This window comes from Hoplias malabaricus, chromosome 4, assembly GCF_029633855.1.
Source record: "Hoplias malabaricus isolate fHopMal1 chromosome 4, fHopMal1.hap1, whole genome shotgun sequence".
NCBI classification, from domain to species: domain Eukaryota; kingdom Metazoa; phylum Chordata; class Actinopteri; order Characiformes; family Erythrinidae; genus Hoplias; species Hoplias malabaricus.
Genome location: NC_089803.1, coordinates 51,286,782 through 51,302,406, shown reverse-complemented (window position 1 = coordinate 51,302,406; position 15,625 = coordinate 51,286,782). Strand labels below are relative to the sequence as shown.

Here is a 15,625-nt window from a genome sequence, read left to right as displayed (position 1 = left end):
CATCTAGTGTCCAAAACCGATTAGGTAGTTTTATCAGTGAATGTAAAGCCAAGTTTCCATCGCACCACGTGTTGTGAAGCATTTACAGACACTCTGAGAAATGTGGGAGGAATGATGAAGATAAAATAGCAGCTACATTCCTTGTAAAAGAAAACTCATCAATCTTATGAAAGCAGCAGGGAGATGAGAAAATATGTTTGCCGTTTTTTGGTATTAAAGAAAGCTGAAGGGGTACAAGAAATTTGACTGAAATTTTATCTGGGACCCCCCCAGAACAGTGACGTACCTCTTGATCCTGTCTGACTTCTAAACTTCTAAAAACAAATTTACACATCCACTAATGCTCAAAATCTCTTCTGAGGTTAGCATTTCTAAATGTTATGTCCTAAACATTAATTTTTTGTTAAACTCTTAAGGAGTCTGAAATATATGGCAATAAACATCATGTTAATACCAGGTGTCCAGTCTTACCCTGACCACCACCGGATGAACCGAGTCATTGTAGTGCAAAGTAAAGGTAAGTAACTGAAAGCATAATCGGCACCTATGAACAGAGAGAGAGAGAGAGAGAGAGAGAGAGAGAGAGAGAGAGAGAGAGAGCAATTAAGCCAATTTTCCTTTCTCTCAGAGCTTATGTATTCAGGGTTTCCCTCAGAAAATCGGTTAGTCAACGCGGTACCTTTGTTGATTCACTGGTTCTTGTTTATGACCGGGCGGTGGTGGACAACAGGGCAACAACCTTGTAACCGCCCACACGCGTGCTCGAGAATCAAAGCTCAAGAAATGGTGATAGATATAAAAATCCACTGATGTTTCGTGAATTATGTGCTGTGTGTGGTTGTTGGACACTTTGAGGGACTTGCACGATGGGTTGAGTTTAGAGTCGACTCATTGGGTGAATCGGTTCATGAATCGAGTGCAAATTAAAATAAATGATTCAAAACATTGTATACAAGCATGGACTGTATATGCTCAGATCTCGTGTAAACACAGCCGCAGGGAAACTCAGAGACGACACACAGCTCGTCTTAAACACTGTGTTATACTTCAGAACGCGTGTTTGGAACGGAAAACTTTGAAGGATCTCTTATTATTGGGTGTTTTCTACAATCCCAGTAAACATTTAGCCGTTGATTCAACGTTGAAATAACGTAATGACTGCCGTCTAATCAACGGTTGAAAATGAAAGTTGAAAAGACGTCGAAACACAGACATTGAAGACTATTAGACGTAGTTTGGACGTCCATTGACGTTATTAATTGGTCCCGAAATAAATTACTTGTATAAAACGCATTTTGGACGTCCACTGACCTTATCGATTGGTCACCACTTAACTAACTTATTAAGAAGTAATTTGGACGTCCATTGACGTTTAAAATATGTCCTTGACGGGCAGACTACATTTAGACCTATTTTGAACGTCCAGGGACGTTTCTTGTTTACTGGGATGGATTGATTCATCACGGATCACTGGACATACAGGGAAAAAAGCCACGCGCAAACGTGAACGAATTGTGGGAGTGGACGGCTTTGTCAAGATGGCCGACCTAACTGTAAAGCCTGGTAGTAAAGAAGTCATGGAAGCTTTAACTCATCTATTAGAACCATGAAACATAATATTAATTTACTGTCTGTAAGCACTCATCCAGTTAGGGTCCATAGCCGACACAGAATCTCTGGGTGCAACACAGGTACACACCCCGGATTAGGTGCCAGTCCATCCCCAGACAGCGAGCATATATCGGTCCACTGGCATAAAAAGGCTGGCACACCACTGACTGTAGACCACAGTCCACCATCGGACCACTCAGATCACTGTCCTGTACCGGATATAACTCATTTATAATCTCCTCAAACAGATTTTACATTCACAGAGACTTTTATTCTGGAAAACAAACTAATACAAATATTACCAACAACTCTGAGAGATATAATAATGTGTATGCCTAATACACAATGATTCTGCTAAAAATGTTGACACTGTGCTGGATTAAAATGATTTACTAAACTTATGTATAAAGGATAATTAAAGAACCTAATGTATGAAATGTGGCATTTTGTCAAAAATTCTGTTTAATCACCAGCGCACTAGTGGACCTCCAACTTTGCCCTCAGTGGGCCAACAGTAGTCCGCCGTCTCCTTGCTCTCAGGGTCACAGGGCATCACACACTGTGTGACGGTGACACTAACTGTTGCGCCACCTTGCCACTCCATCATCTAAAATGCATGGCTTAATCATTAAACACTTGCCTTAAACTGAACTCACTTTACATATACACATAGTACACAAGCTTATGTGGTGACTGGGTGTGTGTATGTTCTCCTGTGATGGACCGGCACCCTGTGTGTGTGTTCCTGCCTTGTGCCCAATGATTTAGTGCTAGCTCCCAAACCACAACAGCTGACAAGGAAGAAGCAATTATGAATGAAGAAGATGAACGAATAAATTAATGCTAATATGGTTCAAGGCATTCTACAAATTACAAAGTACAGAGAAAATTTACGTCGTGTCTTATCTGTCTTTGCTTTACAAACATGTTAGTTTGTTCCAGTTTTCAGAGACAGCTGTATGCCAATGATTACAAATTTGCCTTACAGCACATTTATATATATCTGAGTGTTCGTGTGAATGGATGTATGAGAATCATAGGGACAGAAAAAGAGCAACAAATTCTTTTACAATTTCTGACTACATTTGGAGCAAGTGGGACATTATATTGCATTGGATTTTTCACCAAGCTATTTTTGTAACTTATATTGGGGTAAACAGTCTGCTGCTGTGTATATTTGAATAACTGTGTATGTGTGTATGAGCATATGAATGGAACAGAAACCTGAGTGGTGAGCTGGACTCCCCTGTGGCTAGAATAGCAGCAGTCAGCACCTCACTGATGACTTGCTTCATGAGTTCAAATGCCTGGCGAGCCTTTGGGTGCTCCAGCCTCTCACAAAAAAATCCCAGCAGCTGTAACATAAAAATTGTACACTCAGTGCTAGTGCTGCAAGATATGTCCAGCAAAAGGAAACATCTGTGTAAAAAAAGCAAGGTGTTGTTTCTGAGTTCCTATAGACATGGCAACATAAGACATGTCATTTGTTTCTTCACCGGTAGGAGGCAATATTTGAACAAAGATACAGGGCAAACAGAGCGAGAAATGCCATCATAACTTTGGTACTGACTCTGTGAATTTGGGACTTGGATTAACATTAAAATTAATTTCAGCTAATGTATGCATTAATTACCAATCTCAATTAATGATTAATAAACATAAGCATATGTACAGTCTATATCTGCCCACGCCTTGTACTCTGAATCTCTGTTATTTTGATCACGTTTTTTTGTGTGTGTGTTTTGTTCCTGTCTCCTCCTGTTCCTCTGGACACATCCTGCACTTGTGAATGGTCAGTGGTCTGAAATTTTCAAATTAAACAATGAACAACCAATCAGATGTTTCTAAAGGTTTTTACACTCATTTCTGGAATCCTACCGACTTATTAAAGAGACAATCAACATGGTGTGTGTAAAATATTGTTCCAGTAAAATGTATATTGTGAATCTGATTCATAAGTAATATATAATTAAATGAAATTAATATTTTTAAGGTTTAATTTTAAGGTTTCCTCTGATTAAACAAAGTAGATTCCCTGACTGATGTCAAAATAAACATTGAGACACTGAAATGTGTGGCGTGAGATGTGTATACACTTTTGGTTTCAACTGTATTTACACTTATGACTTAGGAGAAACCACACGGTTGCACATTTTGCCTTCTGAAAGCAATCATTAAACCCTCAGCCTGCTGGTTATGGCACAACAGGTGGCAGCAGTGTGTAGTGAGTTTGTTTATGACTGTAAATGAGATGAAGATGAGATGAGTGCGCTGCATATGGCTACTCTGATTTATGAGTGCTCTGTTCCTCTCTCTCTCTCTGTAAATATCACAGGTCTGCATTAAAAAATGAATAATAGTAAAATAAAATTAAAAAAGAAACCTGAACACACAAATATACAACACAGTACACACACAAAAACATATAGATTCTTTTGAATAGCAATTGTTTGTAAAGATTTAAAACATGTTGCTGCTGCTCCTTCATATCTACATGTGGATTCCAAATGCAGACTGGCTTGATCTGCCTAAAGCCTCTTAAATGCACTGAAATATGTCACACACTCTCTCCTCCTCACTCTGCTTGTGATGAGCACACTTACAAAGCAATAAAAACCTAATGAGCAGCATATGGCAAGTACTGAAAGTGCAAAATCTTTGTATGTTCATCTTGTTTAAGGAACAAAGACTTTGCCTATCGTTTCTCTGGAGGTCAATTTTGTTTTGTTGAGTTCAATCAGTTATAGAACTATGCCTTAAATGCTGTATGCAAAACCTAACACACTACATTCTGGGAGTAAAGTACTCTGCTGCTTGAAGGTCTGGAAACCAGGAGGCTTACAGCTCATCCAAGGACAACCTAAGAAATGTATTAGGAAATCCAAAAAGGAGGCATGTGGTATACTATCCAGACAATCACTGTCTACAAACTAAGCAACACTACACCCTCATCATAAACAGCGACCTAGAGCACAACATCTAAATTTGCCTTTAACTGGGTGTTCAGAGTCTGTTCTAAACAGCTGGCATGGATTTTCACGGATATTTTAAGACCTATCCCTTTGCCAAACAGTAGCTCCTACATGTTTAAAGTGATAATAGTGTCAGTTCTGAATTTTCTTTTATTATTTCTTTATTTTTATATTTTGGGCACGACCCTTGTGAATGAATGAATTATGTCCTGTTGCCCTCATCCCCATTGTTTCAAAGTGAGAGACTGGTCCCCTCCCATCCTGCCTACCCTCTACGCTGGTTTGTTATCGGTTTGCCTACCACTGCAGCAGGCCTTCAAAGCCATTAGGGTGTCACTTCACCTTGACCCACCTGGACAATTCCATATCCTACACTGATCACTGTGATGGTACCATCAAGGTACATATTCAGAACTTGTATTTAGAGAACAATATTGTACCTTATTCTGTTATAATTAGATTTGAAATTTGTTTTGATTTCATACACCTCAGTTCATGTCCTTATTTTACACAGATCTATAATAAAGATTCACATTCACCTCTCCTTCTGGACAAGAGAATGTAATGTACCTTTAGGGAACACAACAGAACTTTAAAACCTCTGTTGTACCTTTAAAAGTGCATTTACACTGTTTGTACCTTAAGTGACCAATAATGTACTCGTACCTCTTTTTCTGAGAGTCATTCATTCATTATCTGTAACCCTTATCCAGTTCAGGGTCGCGGTGGGTCCAGAGCCTACCTGGAATCATTGGGCACAAGGCGGGAATACACCCTGGAGGGGGCGCCAGTCCTTCACAGGGCAACACACACACAGTCACTTTTGAGTCGCCAATCCACCTACCAACGTGTGTTTTTGGACTGTGGGAGGAAACCGGAGCACCCGGAGGAAACCCACATGGACACGGGGAGAACACACCAACTCCTCACAGACAGTCACCCGGAGCGGGAATCAAACCCACAAACTCCAGGCCCCTGGAGCTGTGTGACTGCGACACTACCTGCTGCGCCACTGTGCCACCCTTTTTCTGAGAGTGTACATTAGAATACTAGAATGCTGCCTTCATCATGGTCAACCATTCCAAGCTGATTTCCAAGCTCATGGTGGTAAGCTGGACAGCAATGAAGATCAGATGGCTTACAAAAAGGAGTTTCAACAGCTGACAATGTGAGGTTCCAACAATGATCTAGTCCACATCCAGCTTATAGTGAACTAATAGTCGATTAATAAACGGGTTGAGGTTAAAATGTGTGGAAAAGCTTCAACGTCCTGAGATATTCGCTGTCCAATTAAAAGCAAACATCTCAATTTTTGTCAAGTTTTTGTTTTCTGCATTATTTGGACACAGCAGCTGTTCTTCACATCGTGCAAAAATTTCATGATGAAATTACATAGAATCAAATCTTTTAACATTCACTTCCAAGGTTTAATCTGTTTATTCATGTTTAACGTTGAGAATAAATGAGGCTAAATACAGGGGTAAACATGCTTCTGTCCCAGATTTTGGAGTGTGTTATAGGCATCAATTTCAAAATGTTCTTATATTTACAAATTACAATCAGGTTGGCCAGTGAAATATATAGGAAATATATTCTTGTACCATTTTCAGTTAAATAAAGTCTTAAGAGAATAAACAAACCACAGATTTTATTTTTTATTTTATTATACAATAAATTCCAACTTTCCAACTTAGTTTGTAGTTGGTGCATATGTGTAGGTTTTAGACTAAAATTGAAGTAAATTAATGAGTAGTGAGATATCGTTTTCAACAACATGATAATTAAATACAGTTTGAGAGAAAAGGACTTCACGGTAGTTTAAAAGTCCTGTCCTTCTATAGTCTGCACTAAAGTAACCCTGACATGCTGACTGCGTGATAGTATGTATCTTTGTGGCAAGTGGGACGAATACAGCAGTTCTATTGATGTTTTTAACCAACTATGTGTCACTGCTGTATCAATATACCAAGCAAAAATATCCTGCCAACTGTGTCCCATGGGCAGGGTCCTGTTGGTGTACTGTGACCACTGATGAAAGATGGGACACACTGATGGATGACCGGCACAGCAGTGTTGCTGGAGTTTTTAGACATGGTTCACGCTTATTGGCCACCTTCATTGTAAGTTTATGATTACGTGTTGCATGGACACACACAAGCACACGCACACGCATACAGAAATGCAGTCGCATGAGAAATTAAAACAATCAAACATTCTTTGAACATGCATCAACCATGTTTTACAACTCAATCCTTTCCATATTCCCAGATTTGAAGGTTGTGAACAGACACTGTGCTGGTGTCAGACTTTTTTGCTGTTGCAGATAACAGAGGGCATGTAGAGAAGAGATGACAGTTGATTCTATGTTTGATCCATTTACATATCTTCAGTCCCATCATATTTCAAACAAACTGAGTGAGCCTGAAAGCAGACAAAGACCTACATTCTGGTGGGGTCTCAGTCCACTTATTTGGTGTTCAATTCTTGGTCCTAATACTAGTATTAGAGTTGTTCTAACCACACTATCAGGGCAATCGCAGCAGGGTTTGCTTTTATCCAAGCGTGAATATGCCCTAAATTGCCATTGCCCATACAATGCTGTCCATTTGTTAGAAGCTGATAGCAGGACTGAATCGGCTATCACAGTCTCACTTGCTACAGGGAAAATAAGAGAAAAAGAACATTCCCAGTCCTTGGGTGAATGATTAAACTAAAAAAGAAGAGCATTACAAAGACTCTGAAATTGAACACAGATAGGTGTTTGTGTGCATGAGCGTGTTTCTTGGGGTTCTCTACCACTGCTTAAAGAAGAATACCTCACAAAATCGTTAACCAACCATTAATAAAGCCAACAATAATATCAAGTATTAATAAAAGTTAGAGAACATTTGGTAGCAGAATTCATAATGAAATATATTTATATACATTTATTAATAAGAAATTTCTGGTTACTGCCTGTCCATTCCAGACCAGAATGCCTTTAGTGCACTAGTCTCTGATCATGTTAGCATTGTAGCAGTGTGGTTAATTACACAGATGGGCAAGCTACTTTACCTTGGTTGCATAACTGTATTTGTCCAGCTGAGACTTGACCAGACCTGTTTGATGAAGGAACGCAGTGAGGGGTGTAGCTGATGTGACCAAAACATATACATTCACCATAGCAAAAAGGCCTTCATTGGTTGAAGGTAGGTTCCTAAAAAACAGGAGCAAACACAAGGATAAGAAAAATGGGGCAATCTACACAAAGGTTTTAACTTCACTTAATATGTTGTTCTAACAATGTGTATTATTTGAAAAACAATCAAAAACAAAGGGGGAAAAACTTTATATTAGAGCGCATGTTTTAGAGTGAATAGCAACATTTCCAACAATCAACCAATCAAACATTATGACCATCTCCTTGTTTTTACACTCACTAGTTCCATTTTCTCAGCTCCACTGACCCCACAAGAGCACTTTGTAGTTCTACTGGAGTCCATCTGTTGCTCTGTATACATTGTTTCCCACTTTCACCCTGTTCATCAATGCTCAGGACACCTACAAAACCCCCTGAAAGCAGGTATGATTTGGGTGATGGATCATTCTCAGCGTTGCTGAGCGATGAAGGACTACAGGATGATGAGCACAAACCATGCAGAAACATATGAGCTACGGTAGGTGTGTCTAACAGAGTGAACTCCACTGCTGTGTCTGATCCAACTGTACCACACACTAATACACACTACAATGCACATTAATACACGACCACAATGTCAGTGCCACTGCAGCGCTGAGAATGATCCACTACCCAAAACATACCTGCTCTGTGGTGGTCCTGACCATTAAAGAACATGGTGAAATTAAAATGTGCAGAGCTACAAATGGACTATGAGTCTATAATTATATATCTACAAAGTGCTCCTGGTCAGTGGAACTCAGAGAATGTACAGTGAGTGTAGAAAAAAAGAACCACTGGGTTAGGTTATTATGTTTAAGGTGATCTGACCTGTCTTTTTTAGTCCCTTCCTGTCCTGGCCTGGAGGGCGTACATGCAGATGGAATTATGGGTAATGATGCTTCTGGAGGGAAAAACAAAGATCTATGTCAGCTAAACATATAATGTTTAGGAGCAAGACATTAAAACAGAAGCAAAGCCTTCTACTGGCAAAAAAAGGCAGAACAATTACAATGCTTTACACGGGGACATGTAAGAATGGAGAAATATTTGTAATTGTATCTGGAGCTGTGCAGTTCAGCTGGATTAATACTCAGGAGAATTCATCTCTTAGTCATAAAGGCAAACTATGCACATGAGGAACACAGACACAGATCAGCTATAACATTAAAACCAACTCCTAGATTCTACACCTATTGTCTATTTTATCAGTTCCATTTTGTAATTCAAAATCTGTAAATGTAGAAATATAATCTGCAGACCTTTAATAGCTTTCTTTCACCCTGTTCATGAATGGCCAGTGTTACCACAGGGCTGCAGTGACACTGTTGTGGTGGTGGTTTGCTAGTGTGTGTTGCACTAGTACAAGTGGATCAGACACTGTAGTATTGCTGAAGCTTTTAAACACTGCAAATCCACTGTCCTCTATTTCCCACCTAAAAGATGTGAAGTCAGAGACAGCTGAGGCATAGTTTGTGTTGGTCTTCCTTAGGTTAGGCAGCACTGCTTTGTCTGATCCATTTGTAACAGGGCAACACACAGTAACACACCACCACCATGTTAGTGTCACTGCAGCACTAACAATTCAACACCAACCAAATTAAACGTGTTGAAGCTATGAGGGAATATTTACCATTGAAGAACATGATTAAAAGGGGACTATAATAATGTACAGTTAGGACAAGATGGATTGGTATTATAAGAAGGAAGAACAGAACTGAAATTGACAGTTTAAGGATTAAAGGTGTTACTGAGAGTGGTTAGCACAGAAATGTTTTATGTAATATGAATATTTTCCTTGCTCAACATATCTAGCTAATGTGTGTCTGGCTCTGCTCTGCTCATAAAAATGCCTCTGCAGTTCAGTCCCTTTGGTGACACACCACACACTTCATGTTCATATTCTTATAAATAAGCACAAAGTTCTATTTTTACAACATCTATTAGTTAAAACACATGTAAATCGTTTACTCTAACTTTAACAGTTGTCATTATCAGTTATATTAGTGACTCAGTAATCTAAAATGAAAGTCATAAAAATAAATAGAAATAAAATAGATTAAAATAAAACAATAAAAATGGTTTAACAATACAATACCATTCTGTGAAAGTATATTGAAATATTACTACGGTGAAGATCCCTATAAATAAACTCCATGTCCAAAACTGTGCCCTATTCACTACATAATGCACTACTTTGGGGTTCTGTCATTTTGTACTGGTGCCCAAAAACATAGTGGAAAATTTTCAATGCACTCAATAAATCCCACAATGCACTGCAAAAAGTAGTGTACACTAGCAGGTAGCAGATTACCCATAATCCACTGGGTTGTTTGGTGAGAACAAGGGCAAAGAGAAATTAGGCAAACTTAGTTTTGCCAGACCACCATTAGCCATATAGCCATTATCATAGAGGTGTTTTTGGCTTGAACCCACAACCTCCAGGTCCCTGAAGCTGTGTGACTGCGACACTACCTGCTGCGCCACCATGCCATCCTGATTTTATAAGTTACAATTACTTATCCATACAATGTGTTGCCTCATAGCAGCAAATTTCTTTGATGATGTATAGATTAAGCAAAGCCACAAGGAGCTAAGATAACATTAGTTCTATCTAAAGCAGAGCTGTAGTTCTCAGTGTTTCAGACCGCTGTAGGAGGGACTGTGACTCCACTGGCTGCAGCACTGAATGATGAACAGATAACTCTGGTTGCTGACTGGGTAAATAAAGGTGATGACCAATGAAAAGTGTGCTCTCTCTTTAGGAGTCTGCCTCTCGCTCTGACTGAGAGAGAGAGAGAGAGAGTGCTGCATGTGTCTGTCTCTAATATAAAAGTCTTACTTGAAAAATATGCCACAAATGCGCCCTGTATCGTTTCAAAATGGAATGCATCTTTCAGTGTCCAAATATGGGACAATATAGCAATACAGACCAATAGCTAACAGCTAAGTGGAGATAGAGAACCATTGTTGAAAATGAAAGAATTGGGGGGCTAAAAAACATTTAGGGGAGGCTACATCACCCCAAAACAGGTCTAATGATGTCCATGAGATTTATAAACACACTAATGCCACAAAATGTTTTGCCATACACTCACGGGAAATAAGACAAATTCAGCTGTCCTCCTTTCTCTGTGAGATGTAATACATGTGTCAGTGTTGCCGAGGTCCTGCCGAGGTCCAAGCCGTCCTGCTGAGCTCGTGAACAGTGGAGAAACGTAACTAACACAGAGCCAAACACAGCCCCAGAAACACACACAAACTGAATGTGTTCCTGTCTTATTTACTATTATTCAGCCACAGTTTCACTGAAGAACCTATTGGTCTTTGGTTCCAGCCGGGAAAAAATTTTTCTGGTTCGCAAACCTGCCGAATGGTTCCAAATTTAGTTCACAAACTGGAATGTGAAATATGGCTTAACTAACAATAGATAGTGTAGTGGCAGCACCACCTTAAGTTCTCTTTGTGAAATACAGCTGAACTAACAGTTCCTAATCGCACATGCGTGTTTCAGCATTAGGAGTCAGACAGTCAGTCAATCAGTAAGCGAAAATACCATTTCAAGGCCAACCCGGTTGGTGGTCTGGCAAGCACATAAGCTAGTGTCGGAAATCCTTCGCTACCATCCTGAATTCAGTTTCCTAGTAGTACACTATATAGTGAATAATATAGTGAATAGTGAATAGGGAGCCATTTTAGACATAGGGTCTATTTCTTATTGTAAGATAAACCCTTGCAAAAATATATAAAAAAATGCATTATTCTTTAAGCTGCCAGCTAATCACTGCGGAATTATACGTTACTATACAAAAACAGACACCAGCATTTACTCTTTTCCACTCAAACCAAACTAAAGCAATGAAGCTGAATCTTGGAAAAGCAGCAAGGCTGGCTTTCACGGAAAGTTCATAAATATGTTCATAAGCTGCGCCTTTACCACAGACCACATTCAGTGCTTGAGTGCAAGACCAATACTGAATCCTTATTCAGCTCAGTCAGTAACCCTGCACATAACCTGCATGTTTGTGTGTGTTCCATGCCTCCAGATGTAATCATGAAAAGCACCCAGCCTTCCCCAGCAGTCCCTCAAACCACCAGGACTCAATCGGACATCAGCGTTTGTGTGGGCAACGGGCCAAGGGGAAAGACAATATTGTTCCAGACCCAAAGACAAAGTCTTCCTTTCATGAAGACGCCACGGCTACATGGCAATGTGTCAAAATCAATCTCTGTTGTCTCAAAGTGGAGAACTGCTCTTATCTGCATCCCACAAACTCACTGATGATGACCGTTATTGCCTTGAAAAAGAGAACACAAATAGACCTTTTAATCTTCAAAGCTTATTGTTGAATGCCGGCTATTCACTGTCTCATCTGGCTAAACTGAACAAAATGATGAGTATATTATATGTAGCTGCATTATGAACCTGAGCTAACGTTCCTATTACTATAATTATGAGGCATGTGAAGTGTATATTTACCCTGTTAAACAGTTACAGTGAGGAGGCAGTCTATGTAAATATCACCTAAGACGCTGACCTTTCTCAGTAATTACACAGTGAGTTTAGACCTGGGACACAAAAGCACTTACATGAGTCAGCCAAACAATGCTTAATTGGAAGAGTGTGACTGTGGCAGACACATACACGCAGTCTAAATGAAGATCTTCCTTAATCAAAACTGAATTTTTAAATGCTCTGTGATTCTTTCATTATCTCTTGTCACCTCCACATTTATATCAAACTCCATGTTTTAAGATGCTTACAAGAAATAAACAAAAAAAAAAAAAAAAGGCTTTAACCTACACTTAATTTAAATGCTTGAGTAACAATGGGGTTTTATGTATGTATCTATCTATCGTTACACTTATATAGCGCCTTTCTAGACACCCAAGGACGCTTTACAATCCACACTGCTCAGAACGCTCAATCCACACACACTGGTGAGAAACGGCAGCCAAACGCGCACAGCGTACTCTCGACCAGGAACGACCGTCCACCTGGAGGACTGCATCGGGCACTAGGGTTTCACCCAGGACAGAGCGCCAATCCATATCTGGGCTCACACACATTCACTCATACACACTCACTCACACACCAGGACAGTTATTAGAGAAGCCAATTCACCTATCCTCCATGTTTTTGGACTGTGGGAGGAAACCGGAGACCCTGGAGGAAACCCACGCAGACACAGGGAGAACATGGAAACTCCACCCAGATGGGACTTGAACCCAGACTTGAACAGTTTTTCTATTGTTAGCCTTCGTGTGATTTTTATGCTGTTGTAAATCTATGAAATCAAAGTCACTTGACGAACAATCAACTGTTTACAGACAAGAAAACAATGCCTCTAAGCCCTGCAAACTGCAGAAGCATTAAATAGATTAATGTAATTGCGATTATTGAAAATATTCACCATAAGCCTGAAACTTTGTGAAAACTGATACCCATTTCAGGTTTGTCTCTACAGGTGTAGTGGCTATGAGTACAGAAGTGGAGAAAGAGGCTGGAGCAAGAGGCTATGATTTCTCACTAAAAGCACCAAACAGCACTGATTTGACCTTAGTGACCAAACAACAAAAACAGCTTTGCAATGATTGTCCCTAAATTCTTTAAATCATTAAACCGAGGCCAAGTTTCAATCCATTTGGGTGCTAGCTGATTTCTCCTGCGTTTCAAAGCGGTGATCCTTTTTCTAACAACAGGTGTCACAAATATTTGCTAGTTGTAATTCTCTGCTATTCAGACACAACATTAAATTAAACACACATCACAACACACAGAACCTCATTGACCCTCAGCAGCATGATAGAAGTGGACCAGCTCTACATAATTCGGCCCTGCTTTAATCCCTGGGCTTTTTACCAGGAAACCTTCTACACCAGAGTAAATGCTAGTGTACTACAGCAAATAGTTATTCTCATAATCAGTTTTGATATATGAGGAATCTGTCATATGGCACACTCCACTTTTCATACAACAAGTAAGAAGTTTAATATTGACCCAGAACAGTGCTTTTAACAAGCAACAAAAGCCTTTTGACGGCTCATGACTTTCAGAGAAATTTTGTATTAATCTAGAATCTATTTGTTGCCTTAGGTACAGACAAAGGTGTCAAAACAATTCAATGAACTAATCATACTAGCAACAACTGAATGAAGAACCACAGTGAATACATACATTTAAAAGAACATGAGGTAGGAGTTGCTATTTTTGCTCCTGAGCTTTCCCTAGAGCTGCAGGGCATGATTGACTTTTACAATATTACCCTGAAATCAGTGAGGAGGAAGGTGGTTTCCTACCATCCTCCAAAATTTACATAGTGTAGTTTCTGCAGTGCTGAACTTGGAGTGGTCACAACAGAGTTTCTGTTATTCCTATTACAGGATGATGAAGAATCAAAATGAATGCAATTTTAATGTAAAAATGCTATCTACTGTTCCTTTAAATGACATTTCACTCACCTGTCAAATGGCTGTTTGTCAGAAACCGACAGACTCCACTCATGTCCAAAAATGCGCCAACAAATGCTGGTATAATGTTGACCTGGGAAGAGATTTGAAAGCACAATTTGAATGTTTTCAATGTCCACCGGGAGTCATGGTTACAATTTTAAAATAACCTGTAAATATCTATGGTCATTTTGTCCACAATTTTAACAGTGAACAACACTTGTGCTTGGACTATAATTGTGAGGCACGGCAGAACTGCTTTTAGGGCTAGTCGACAGGCTTTTATCAAAGACCAGTGAATGTTTTTTTATGAGGCCTGGCATGCATTGGCTTGGTTATGGTGACATGTTAAAGACACACTGACAGTGTTTTTGCTTGTAATGGAGTTCAGGCTTTATGTGGAGAGTGAGCTAAGATCTCAGCATGAGGGAAAGCTCTTTCGCTACTTGGACTGGGCCTGTGTGTTCTATAAATATTTTTGCCACTGAATCTTATGGCTAGATCTGATTTCACATCCGGTCCTAATAACAACAAGCAGGATGAAGTGCAAAGTGTGTGTTATATAAAACAAACACAAACCCCCCCAAAGACTTTGATTTCTTGGCATTACCTTATCTGCTCATGGTCCAAAAACAGACCACAAGTGAAAAAGTGGTTAGACTTACCCTCTGGAATGGTTGTGGGTGGGCAAAGTTGATTTTGCGTAGACAGCTTTTTTCAGAGCCTTTAAGGCATATCAGGAGCGACCATTCCTGACGGACTGAGAGAGAGAGAGAGAGAGAGAGAGAGAGAGAGAGAGAGAGAGAATAGCTGAATTAAAAGACTCTTTCCCACTCTCACACTGAATAAAGGGAACAGAATATTCCAATTAAATCTTAGACCATAAAATCATTATATCTTCTTTCAGCCTCAAAATGATAATAAAAAGTAATAAATAGCAAGTTTAAGTAAGAAATAATAGAAAAAGTGTGGGATAGGATAAGGTAGAGGTAGAGAGGGCAAGAGAGAGAGAGAGAGAGAGAGAGAGAGAGAGAAGGCGTGCAAGAGTAAACAAGAAACACAAAGAGAAAAAGATAAAACTGGACTGTGTTGGAACCCATATAAACAGGATAAACATAATCTTGCATTTCATGAAAATAAAACAACAGCAGATGTTGCAAAATGAATACATCTGTTGTTTTAAAACATCAAAGCCAGAGGGCAAATTCTTTTAACTTTCAGTATTCCAAATTAAAGCACAGAAGGCCTAACGTTCCTAATTAGCCTGCTGCAGTGAGCCTTTCATAGAACAGTAAAGCCATAGGGCAGGTCACCCCTGTCCAAGCATCAGTGTCATAGAGCTAGTTTCCACTGTCTGACAACGGCCAACACACACTGTTTAATCATCACAGAAAATCCCTCTGCTTCCAGTTCATTCTGAAATCACTTCCGAAGC

General features: G+C 39.6%; 1 protein-coding gene across 2 annotated transcripts in view; it reads right to left on the bottom strand.

Annotated features, from left to right (window-relative positions):
* Positions 1–15,625, bottom strand: part of cped1 (cadherin-like and PC-esterase domain containing 1) — a 93,490-nt gene that overhangs the window by 50,764 nt on the left and 27,101 nt on the right. Inside the window, exons 3-8 of one of the 2 annotated variants that reach the window (XM_066669919.1) lie at positions 14,856–14,950; positions 14,203–14,284; positions 8,572–8,641; positions 7,638–7,779; positions 2,836–2,966; positions 472–544 (exon numbers count right to left, since the gene is read on the bottom strand). In XM_066669919.1, the coding sequence (XP_066526016.1) occupies positions 472–544; positions 2,836–2,966; positions 7,638–7,779; positions 8,572–8,641; positions 14,203–14,284; positions 14,856–14,950 (593 nt within the window). Of the gene's footprint in view, positions 1–471; positions 545–2,835; positions 2,967–7,637; positions 7,780–8,571; positions 8,645–14,202; positions 14,285–14,855; positions 14,951–15,625 lie in introns of both variants that reach the window. The other variant, XM_066669918.1, reaches the window with a different exon arrangement.